The sequence below is a fragment of the Enoplosus armatus genome, chromosome 11, assembly GCF_043641665.1.
Source record: "Enoplosus armatus isolate fEnoArm2 chromosome 11, fEnoArm2.hap1, whole genome shotgun sequence".
Taxonomy (NCBI): Eukaryota; Metazoa; Chordata; class Actinopteri; order Centrarchiformes; family Enoplosidae; genus Enoplosus; species Enoplosus armatus.
This window is the reverse complement of record NC_092190.1, coordinates 2,947,198-2,958,844: the sequence shown is the minus strand read 5'-3', so window position 1 is coordinate 2,958,844 and position 11,647 is coordinate 2,947,198. Positions and strand designations below refer to the sequence as shown.

The 11,647-nt window shown below is 40.1% G+C and overlaps 2 protein-coding genes across 3 annotated transcripts; both read left to right on the top strand.

Annotated features, from left to right (window-relative positions):
• Nucleotides 1–844: 844 nt before the first annotated feature.
• Nucleotides 845–3,789, top strand: hspe1 (heat shock 10 protein 1). Its single transcript, XM_070914673.1, has 4 exons — nt 845–947; nt 3,135–3,290; nt 3,404–3,493; nt 3,589–3,789. The coding sequence occupies exons 1-4, from the start codon at nt 945–947 to the stop codon at nt 3,637–3,639; spliced, it is 300 nt and encodes a 99-aa protein (XP_070770774.1). The 5' UTR covers nt 845–944; the 3' UTR covers nt 3,640–3,789.
• Nucleotides 3,790–5,401: 1,612 nt separating this feature from the next.
• mob4 (MOB family member 4, phocein) lies at nt 5,402–10,694 on the top strand. 2 transcript variants are annotated; one of them, XM_070914670.1, is made up of 8 exons: nt 5,402–5,461; nt 6,193–6,255; nt 7,454–7,554; nt 8,313–8,355; nt 8,625–8,711; nt 8,815–8,894; nt 9,075–9,186; nt 9,470–10,694. In XM_070914670.1, exons 1-8 carry the CDS (start codon nt 5,402–5,404, stop codon nt 9,602–9,604), a joined length of 681 nt encoding a protein of 226 aa, XP_070770771.1. In that variant the 3' UTR covers nt 9,605–10,694. The 2 variants fall into 2 exon arrangements, with proteins under 2 accessions (XP_070770771.1, XP_070770773.1); XM_070914672.1 differs by lacking the exon at nt 6,193–6,255.
• The last annotated feature ends 953 nt before the right edge of the window (nt 10,695–11,647 follow it).

Genomic DNA, 11,647 nt, shown 5'->3' with positions numbered 1-11,647 from the left:
GAATACGATTTAAATGGCTCTTACATGGACGGTTCGCCAGCTAGCTTAAGCGTGTAGTGACATTTCAGCATATATGTCCTTGCAGTTACGAAGAAAAATCTCTTAGCTAGGAGTAATTTAAGCTAGCATTGCTGAAAGGTGTTCCCTCTTTGCTAGTACAAAGTCTACTATAAAAAAAAAAAGCTAGCGTATAGCCTGTAATGTTAGCTGCATAGCGTTAAAGACTTCATAAAATGTCAACACTTACTTGTGAGGTAAAGTAGCTGCTACAAGGTGCACGTCTACAAGACGGAATGATATGACGACTGGACGAAAGGACAGCGGTATGGTGCAAGTAAAGTACTGAGATGGGACTGCACATGGCCTATCACATCCGGGTAATTTACCGGCACGCCCCGGACTATGAATAACGACAAACTCGTTTAAATATCGGGTTTATATTAATGTTTCTAATTAAATAAGCTCACAAGCTACACAGAACTATATATATATCTATACCATGGCGTCGTAAGTTATATGTACACATTAGCGTTTAGGATTTTATAATTCTGAATATATGTCAGTGCTCGTTCCCGGGCAGACGTTTCTAGAATTTTCGCGTGTGCCATTGGAGGAAAAAAATAAAGGTCAAAGTTGACATTGTGCAACATTGCACCGACTTATAATGTATGAACACGGGAGAAATCGTCAAGTTTATATCTATGTCTATTTGAATAATTTGTATAATTGGAAACTTGTGTTTTTCTCTTTTCTTTAGATGTGCTAGAATGTTCTGTTAGGTAAAGAATCGGCAGTCAAGTTCAGGGCAAGTAGTACGCATGCGCAGAATCCTTCTGGATATTTCCTCACGTGGAGAGATTCCCCTTCAGTGTGTCAGATCCACGCTCACTAAGAAACCGGGGTGCAGCCTCACGTCGACTCTCAGACCTCTCACACATCCAGAAATGGTAAGACACTTTGTTTAACAGCCGTCGGTATTTCGGATGAAAACCACAGAGTTTATAGACAGCCAGCGGATCATTTATCGGGCGTCACATGGCTGCTAATTTATCGGTAGCAGCTAATGTTATGTTAGCTACCTTTAACGTCGATTCACAAGGTCAAGCAGTCGAGAAGCCGAATCAGAAGTGGACACTTGCTAAAACACATGTATTTTTATCTTATCATACCCTGTAGAGACCGTTATAGGAGGTGTTTTATCTGTGCTAACGTTAAACCTGCAGGTGCAGCTATAAACGTACTGTTAGTTAGCTAATCAGCTGAGTAGTAGTTGGTTTTCTATCATCACACGGATATCTGGGCTCCGACAGATGTGCAGAGAAGTTAATCTTGAAGCTAACCGATCCTGACATTCATCACTGCAGCAGTCACATGTGGATGAATGAAGTGTCTGTGGTCCATAGACGGACCGGTATGCACTCCCAGTTTGGTGCTATTATCTTTAAAACTGTCTTATTGTTACCTGTCTGTTAGATCAATCTGTCATCTTGCACTATGCGTGCCCTTGGTCAGTGAACATTATGAATTACATGCGCGTATAAACCACTTCCGGCTTCCGCTACGTAGACTCTGACCTCATGACCTATCCCCTGCACAGCATATGTAAGATCAGAGCAAACCCTTTTAACATAGCAGCAAAAATAGTCTTTTCTAGCAACGTATTTGTGTTATTACTCTGTTCATCTCTGTTGCTAACAAACTGTAGATAATTAATGCATTAATAGATTTGTATAATATCCAGAATAATCTAATTTCGCAGTGGTCTTGTGGAGAATTGGACTCTTGCACTAAGCACTTGTAGTAGTAGATATCAGAATATTATATGAATTAAAACATGACTCAAAAGTTGCCAGTTTATTAGGTATATCTAGCCAAAACTTCAAAAACCGCCTTGCAATAAATCCCACCCTCTTATGAACATTATAATGTTGTCAAACTGATTTTGGAGTTTGTAGCTACACTGAGCGGTATTAACCTTCATTGATAAAAATGGGGTGAACAGTATATCAGAAAAAAAACGCAGTTTGAGAACAGTTCATGCAGCTTACAGTTAGAAAATGTGTGGTTAATCATAACCATCTTGTGCAACTTGTACCACCTCCATGAAGTCCTGCAGAGAGAACCTTCTGGGAAAACTGAACCAACTGGCCTTGAGTGTTATCTTTAGTGTTTGAAACCTGGAGGACATCGCCACTCAAGGCTGTTGTCATAGCTTAGTGTTTGTTTGCAACTGACTCCCTAAAATTGTAAGATGCCTCTAAGTTATTAAAGTGTTTCATCAGCAGTCCTTGTCCTTCGCTGCCCCGGGTTAAAACAGCCACAATGAATAAGTAACTCCACCTCTTGAACCTGATCAGTCAACAAACGGGGACCTGCCCCCCCCCCCCCCCCCTTTTAACTCCCACCACCTCTTTCCCAAGCAACCTTCAGCCCAAGGTCACTGGTACATCTGCTGTAATCAGACTGCTGGCAGCTGGTGTTTTAAATCCCATGAAGGTGCTGTCCTTCCTCACTCGGCTGCTGCTTGTAACTTCAGACCTTCAGCCTGAAATATTTGACATAATGAAGAAATGTTGACTTTCATTACACTGAGTTTGGCAATAATTGACTCCACAAAGGCGAACTCTGTGACAGAGCTGCTCATTTATTGTTTAGACGTTGTCTTTAATTAAGCTCTCTGTAGCCTCACCCTCCTCCTCCTCTATTTACTTTCCTCCCAGCCATAACTGTTGATTAATCATTCCTGTATTTAAACAGGAAGATTTTTGTGTTTAAAACATTTTAACTAAACCCTGAGCTTGTGCCTTTTTTACTGTCGATGAGTTGTCATACTGTAGGCCTTGCTATTGTGCTACATTGAATCATATAGAGATTCTGTTTTCTCAGTTTGTGCCTTCAGATGTTGTGAAACCCACTATGATGTCAGTGGAGGGGGGAGTTTTCTTGTGTTACAAAACCCACTGTCTTTGGGTTTTGTGTAACACAAGCTCTGACTCTAGATGGCCCCCTTGTGGTATAATTTGGTTCTTACAGCAAATATCAAGGCTTTATTCTGTGGTGTAACAAAAGTAAAATGTGGTTTTGGTGGTAGTTGATCTTATGTGCTAACTTCCTCTCTTTGTGGTCACTTACAGGCCTTCAGAAAATTCCTTCCCTTGTTCGACCGGGTGCTGGTGGAGCGCTTCACTGCAGAGACCGTAACGAAGGGGGGCATCATGCTGCCAGAGAAGTCTCAAGGCAAAGTGCTGCAGGCCACAGTCATGGCAGTGGGACCTGGCTCTGTCAATCAGGTGATTGACCTATTCCCTGCCATATTTTCAGGGAAAAGCATTAGAGATACAGCTGCTGTGAGGAATGTGGGGTTTTATAGTTGCTATTTGTTTGACTTTTTTGTTTTTTTTAGAAAGGGAACGTGATGCCAGTCAGTGTGAAGGTTGGAGAGAAAGTACTCCTACCAGAGTACGGTGGAACTAAAGTCAGTCTGGACAACAAGGTGCGGTACAGTCTGCTTTTCAACTGAACTACTTAAGATTTGTTTCCTTTTGTGCCTTCATGGGTTAATATCGTGTTTCTTCTTCTATCCTCTAGGACTATTTCCTGTTCCGCGATGCAGATATTCTCGGTAAATACGTCGAATGAGTCTTCATAGTTTTGTTGCCGTAGTTCATGTCAAGTCCCCGTCATCATCCCTGGAGAGAAGAAATTAAGTTCCCTCTTTCATGTCTTTTTTTTTTTCTATGTTATTGCAATTGTAAATAATTCTAATCACATTTTGTTACAATAATAAAGGTGAACTGTTGATTGTTGTCTTTTTGCCTAATCATTTCAATCAGTTTATACTCAGTATGCTTGAGATTAGATATTCTAAAGTCAAGCTTCACTTACTATCTTTTTCTGTAGCGTCTGACTGTATCTCACGGCCATCTTCAGTGAATTGAACATGTTTACTTGGACACTGCTGTTAGTTAAATCTGGGGATTTAGTGCAAGATAACCCCACTTGATCTCACTTAGTCTCTCTTAATTTTAAGAAAGGACATAAACAATATCTTATTGCTAACATAAGGATTTATGGGTTAAGTTAAATTTGTTATATTGCCAATTATATTCTAGTACTCCATTAGTAAAAGTACTCAAGGTTTTTTTGTAAATGAAAGAATCAGAAACTGGTTTATTGCCAAGTAGCTTTCACGTACTGAACGCTCAAGATAAACACAGGTAAAAGAAAAAAACAAGTACTGTAAAGGCCTGGAGTCATAAATATGTATATGGCAAATCTAATCTATATTATAAAAGTATAAGTATACAGAAAGAATAATTATTCTAAAATGAACAGATTTGCAAAAATGTGTGTTAATTTATTAACATGTCAAATTGTATTGTATGTAGAAATGCTTTCATACTGTAATATATGTATTAGTATTACTAATACTGATCTGTATTTAATGGTGGAGCTATGCAACTATTCACTTCACTACTATATATATAGTATACAAGGGAAATAAATTGTGTTTTGTCAGTGTGATGGTTTACACAGTAAGAACAAATAAAATGTATTTAGAAAAAGACACAAAACAACAACAAAGACAGTAAAGTTTCATAGTCCGTGGTGTGTTTAGTTGAGTAAAGTGCAATGAATGAACAGTTCTGTCACACATAGAGACGTACCTTGTTTCATTAAAAACAAACAAAAAAACTGTTCAAATAAGTAAAAATGTACACAAAACAAATACTTATAATACCTGCAACAATAGAAAAAGAATACATAATGACAACAAGTAGAAGAAAATGGAAAAACTAAAGTACAAGTACAGTCCATGAGTAAATTAGTTAGTTACATTCCACCAGTGGTGAAACAAGTAGTCGATTAACAGATTGTTCATGCAAAGAACAAAAAAAAACAGTTAATGGTTCCAGCTTCTCAAAATTAAATATGAATTTATTTGTAATACAAAATAAGCATCGTGAAGGTGTCACCTTGGGCTCTGGGTCATCAGAATTTTGAATAATAATATAATAATATAGATAAAATGAGCTCACGGGGGACATTTTCCTCCATTGAGTACTTTTACTTTTAACACTTCAAGTACCTTTTCCTGATTATACTTAAATACTTTTAATTAAGTAACATTTTCAACGCAGGACTTTTACTTTTTGCAGTTTGGTATTTTTGTGGTACTTCAACTCAAGTAAAGGATCTTAATTCTTCCTCTGCCACTGCTCCACAGTACAAGTATGGATGAGCGTAAATGGAAATACTCAGGTAAAGTACAAGTATCTCTAGTTAAACATAAACAGTCCTGGGCTAAAAGAAGATTTGAGTCTGCCGCTCCGCGTTCAGATCATATCCGAGTCCGCCGCTACAACACAGCGGCTGACGAACATCCGGGTATTCTGTCGAGATGGTCATGGCGGAGGGTACTGCAGTTCTCAGGAGGAATCGGCCTGGAACCAAGGCAAAGGTGCGTTTCCTCCCCGCAGGAATACCTCAACATTACTGCAAATAAGCCCGCACGACTCTGCAGTGCTGTCTCATTTGAGTGCTGTTGTTTTACTGCACGTCTTTTGTCGACAACTTGGTTGTAGACAACATATAGGAAGGGCCTGACCTGGAAATGGCCAGCTAGCTAACGTTAGCTGTTGCGCCGTCTAGTTCCTGGACTAACGTTAACTTAAATGACTGTGGGTTTTGCTCTACATTTCGGAGAACTGCGTGATACTCATTGTTGCTGAAATAATCATGAAGTCAATTTGGTGAATGGAGTTCACACACGATCCACGAACACACAACCGCGGCTAACTTGCCACCTAGCGTAAATGCTCAGGTTAGTTAGCTGTTTGCTTTGCAGGAAGCAGTCGCACCCCAGCTGACGTTATCTAAATAGCTAGCGTCAGATTAGCTTCATAGCTGTGAGTAATGTAGAAAAACGAATTGCTGCTAACTCTGACAGTAATGTATTATCTCAGCAAAACTCGCACAGCAAAGCTTTTGTTGTAGCCACAAGTCAAACTTCAGCTAGCTAACGTTAGCTTCTTTTTGCGTCATTTGTCATTATGTGTTGTAACTTAACGAGAGGGTTTCCTCAATCTCACCAGTTAACGTCAGTTGACAGCTATGTAGCATTGTTTATGCTACAAGGCTAGCTTTGTCCGCTTTGAGTGTAGACTAAAATTATCCTCCCTCCATGTATAGGATTTCTACAACTGGCCGGATGAATCATTTGAGGAGATGGACAGCACCCTGGCTGTCCAACAGGTGTGTTGTCATGGTGTGTGGGTGTGTGGGTGTGTGTGTGTGTTGGGGGGGGCCTTTTAGACTGTCAGAAGTGCATGGTGTTACAGCCTTATCATTTGAGTGGAGGTAAGAGCTGGGCAGAACTGATGAAATCACAAAGTAATTAACCAATTCCTTGATTATTTGATGATATTTATGATAAATGTGACTGAAGATCCTTTTACACAATATTTAATCCAAACAAGGGGTTGGAGATATTATCTTTGAGTATAAACAATCATTAGTAATGTGAATATGATGGCCAAACTAGTAGAGGCATTCATTGTTTATTTCAGTCGGCCACAAATAAGGCGATTTAAAATTGAACCACTCGATGGATGAGTTGACATTGTTCAAGTGTGTCCTAACACAATATTCACGTGCTGATAATGTGCAGTGAGGGAACAGGAGGAATGTCTGCTGCAGTCCTCCTGCCCATACTTGCCATGAAGAAATACCGTCCTAACACTAGTCCAAAGAAAGCGATGAGGGACACATCCTCATTCGCAGTCCTCATTCAGTGAGAGAGTAGCGTTGCCATACGTGAGGTGTGTCACTTCCGATAGCAGTCTCTTTTCTTCTTCTATTTTATTAGACCAGATTTGACAATGGTCATGATTCTCTGCTTAAGACTTCAAATAAAAAAAAAACGAGCTAAATATTCTTTCTTGTTGTGTTTTTGGTGCAAAAGAAATACTTTGCTGGTTGATGTTACATAAAGTGCAGGTGATGTAGAAGCTAACATTTGGGTTAGGGTTAGTGTGTTAGCCGTATAAAATCAGGTGGAACAGATTTTAATATTTTATCCTGAAGCTTCAGCTGAACTTGGACTGTGGATTTTGTCTCCCATCTTTCACATTGTAATTGTGTTAGGATCCCTTCAGACAGTACTGAGAGGCAGAAAGATTACAGCGACCAATAACTCTTTCAGTGCACTCTTGGTTTTGTGAGAATTGCATTAAGATGGACTTGAAAAAAATATGAACCTATCCTTTTAACTGTAATGGGCCTTTTAAAGATCAGGAAATCACATTTATCTTGTGTGTGGAGCCTGACAATAGAGTAATTACAGTTAACATGGGCATTGTGGATTACCAGTGTATATAAAGGTGATGTTTGATCATGTTGCAGTGGCTGAGCGAGGGTCTCTACTAAAGTGTGTCTGATGGCTCTGTTTCAGTACATTCAGCAGAACATTAGATCAGATTGCTCCAATATCGACAAAATCCTGGAGCCTCCGGAGGGTCAGGACGAGGGGGTGTGGAAGTATGAGCACCTCAGGTATGTTAAAGTTTTTCTTTGAACACTTTCTTTATTCATTTTTCCCAATCCAACACAACAGTGTAAACGGCAACAAACAACAGCAACGACAAAGAAAAATACAAAAAAATACAATGCAGTTAGACAATTGCAGACTCCCCGTGTTGATAGTGACATCAAGTTCATTCGTATATTTTATTGCCTGTCATATTTCAGTGGACCTTTTATGTCATAAATATGTGGGTGTGGGAGGGTACCGCAAAGATTAGAGGATCAGGAAGACGCATTATGACCTCCTTGATTCATTGTTTAAAGCAGGCAGCCTTCCACCTAAAGCAATTATGAAACAAATGCTACTTCTTTCGACTGATATTAAGTAACGCTATGTTCTGCTGAAGGTTCACCAAATATCACCATAAATGGGTTTAGGTGTATTATTTTGTTACAGATTATATGAGAACCCTTCAGATACTCATGTCCAGGGTTTGTGGATTTCTTGCAGAAAGTTTCAGTGGTGCTGTCATACATATTGTCCAAAATATGAGGACAGTTTATGGAAGGGTTGGATAGATGATTATGAGAGGGAGAGAGGGGGGTGCATAATAGACGCTCTCAGCCCTCAACTAACCTGTGACCCCTTCCCAATACATTTGTTTAAATCTTATTAATAAAGTGATCTCAAAGTTTGACCAACACCTGGTTGCTGAAGCAGAAATTGTAGTTCAATCTACTCACTCATGTTTCTTTTACCTGTGCTCTGGTTCTGTCCTGTTTTGTAGGCAGTTCTGCCTGGAGCTCAATGGACTAGCCGTTAAACTGCAGGTAAGTGATCAATACGGACAGGTTTTTAAATAGTAATTTGAGGATGCTTAAATTTAAGGAGTCTTGTCAAAGACGAGAATGAGATGCAATGTAAGGTTTTAAATGGAAAAGAGCTGGTTGACCTGTTTTGGAGAGTTAAATCTCCCATTTAAAACACGGCAGTCATAGCTGATGAAAGCGATGAAACATCGGGTTTACAGGTTTGTTCATGTAGACTCAGTGTCAACATATAACGGCAGCTGTAGTGACGCTCGTCTGTCCTCCTGCAGAGTGAGTGCCATCCAGACACCTGCACCCAGATGACAGCCACAGAGCAGTGGATCTTTTTATGTGCAGCCCACAAGACACCCAAAGAGGTGAGTCGAGATTACATTACTTTCACGTGCATGAATCCATAAGCATGATGAATTCGTCCGAGGTAAAATAAATAAAACGTGTTTTGTGCTGCTGCGTCCACAGTGCCCTGCCATTGATTACACCAGGCACACGCTGGACGGAGCTGCCTGTCTTCTCAATAGCAACAAATACTTCCCCAGCAGGTCAGTCAGCTTCCTTTTTAAACCTGTGGATTAAACAGACTCTTTTTTTTTTTTTTTTTAAGTTGATGTGGGGAACGTGTTAGTTTAATTACACACCCAGCGAAAGAGGATGACGTAGTTAAAAGAGCTCCCGTCAAACTTCAAATGGAAACCCACCTATTGTTCGATTTGTTGTTCTAGGGTGAGCATCAAGGAGTCATCAGTGGCCAAACTGGGCTCTGTCTGTCGTCGCATCTATAGGATATTCTCTCATGCCTACTTCCATCACCGCCAGATATTTGACAAGTATGAGGTAGGTTTCATTGTATATATCCTATGAACCAAATACACCTGAAATACACCTGTTGTTTTTTTTTAAGATACTCTCTTAAATTCAAACGTACTCAAACTATAATGAGTGTAATTCTCATGCAGGTTAATAATAGCCCCACCTACAGTAAACTTTCTAAACTAGATCCTACGCTAGAAGCCGTGAACTGATTGGCAAAGTTGCTAAACTGAGAGCTAAAATGACAAACGGCACTTCAGAATGAGGACGCAGAATCTCATTGTTGTGCCGTGTCTCGTGTGTGCAGAATGAAACGTTCCTGTGTCACCGGTTCACGCGCTTCGTAATGAAGTACAACCTGATGTCCAAGGACAACCTGATCGTGCCCATCCTGGAGGAGGAGGTGCAGAACACCTCGTCAGCCGGGGAGAGCGAGGCCTGAGACACAGCTGCTGCCACAAGGGAGACACACACACATGTAAAAACACAACACATTACAGAGGAGACACATTCACGCACCTCGCATATACAGGACACACACACACACAAATATATATACACACATATATATATAAATATACACACTACAGTGTATTAAGGCTCCTGTCTAGTAACACTGTCCATGTCCCTCCACCCTCGTCACCTGTGTCTATCTCAAAGGAAGTAAGGAGAGTGCAGCCATGCCTCTGTCCATTCAGACTGTCTCTGACTGCAGCTCTGCTCTCACACTACTCCTTTAGGGAAAACCCCTTTTCCTTTAATCTTCTTTAAGCAGCTGGATTTGCAAAAAACCTACGTAATCATGGTGACCTGTATTGTTGACAAAGGCACACACACTGACAGCCCCACCCTCCCTCCCCTCTGTATATAACCCCCCCCCCCCCTTCTCTCTCTCTCTTAATTCACTATCATGTTTTCTGATGGTGCTTCACTCTTTTGTGTCTGCTTCTGTTTCTCTATTTGCTTGTGTTGCCTACCAGCCTGTTTTTTTGTTTTTGTTTTTGGGGGGTGTCCCATTAAGATGGATCACTAAATTAGCCTGCTGACTTAATATTGCTATTAAAACACAATGTAGGTGTGTGGCTTGTGTGGTAGTGAACAAAGAAAACCTTAACCTCTAGCTTTGTACGTGTACTAGCAGTCAGATACTCTTTCTTTAGGAAGGCTTGTTGGCTAACTCTGATCCTGCTTTGTGACATGCCCCCATTTTAATACTGTGTACAATGTGCCTGATATTCCCCTTTCCTTGACACAAACCGTGACGTTATGGGCAGAGACTGTGCTGCTGTAAGCCAGTTTTTTTTGTTTTTACCGCTTTAAGCATTTGACGAATAAATACAAGGAATGACGAAATATCAGCTACATTAAAGTATCTGAGCACAACCTCCTTTTCTTTTACCCTCTCCCTCATTAAGTTATTTTGTGGGAGGAGTCTTGTCAATCCAACCCACTTTTTTTTTTTTAATCGACTAAAATTTTGTTACTGTTGACATTTTCATGATGTCTGTTAATAAAAAAGACCTATTATTCGGGCGGTTGTGTGGACATGTTAATGTTATTCAGTGTCGCAGCAGCGTTTCTAAGCAAACTGTGGTGTGAAATTTGACACTTGTGTTCATGTGAGGATGGATTAAGACAAAAATGAGTCATGAGGCTGCAGAGGAGGCTGTTAATGGGACAAGACTCACAGACCATGGGAAATAAGTGTTTAATACAATAAAAAAAAAAAACATTAAAGGAAGCAAAATGTACAACTCTCCAAAAAAAAAAGGAAAGGCTGGATTATTAATACTGACATTTAACAAACCCTGATGGGGAGCTTGTGGCGCTAAAAACATCCATTTAAAACATGTATGAGTCAAAGCTGAACAGTTATACGTCACTGGAATATACTAAACTATACTTTCGGTGCATTTGATCCCTTTCAAAGCAAAATAACATGCATCACAATTAGTTGAAACCCAAATTTGCACAATACTAACATTTAAGATATATACAACAGCATTGTGTCCTCTTTTTAAAAGCAACTGTATCCCTTTCATAGCGCTAAGAGAGTACTCCACCGATTTAGCATTTGCACTCCTGTCTGACTCACGACTTAACAGTAAAAAAAAGTATAAAAATCAATGCAGCAGAACCAGAGATTTTCTTTTTTTATTCCACACATTCTTCTTCCTTGCCAAAAACCTGCTGTCTACATTACCCACAATGCAAGGCGACAGTTTGGTCAGAGATTGTGTGTTATGCTAGTAGCAGCTAACGTAGCCTCTGGTCAGCTCACTTCTTTCTGACTCCGCAGCAACGGATTTCTTTCATTTTCAAACTTGTAGTCTTCAGACCCGACAGACGCTCAGACTTCTCACCGCTCCCTCTTTCTACAACCTTTTCCACACATGCAGTAGTACTTCCCAAGACCCGCAAACAGACTTTGATGTGTGAAATGGGTGGAGTTCCCCTTAAAAAAAAAAAACAAATCGTTATCGCT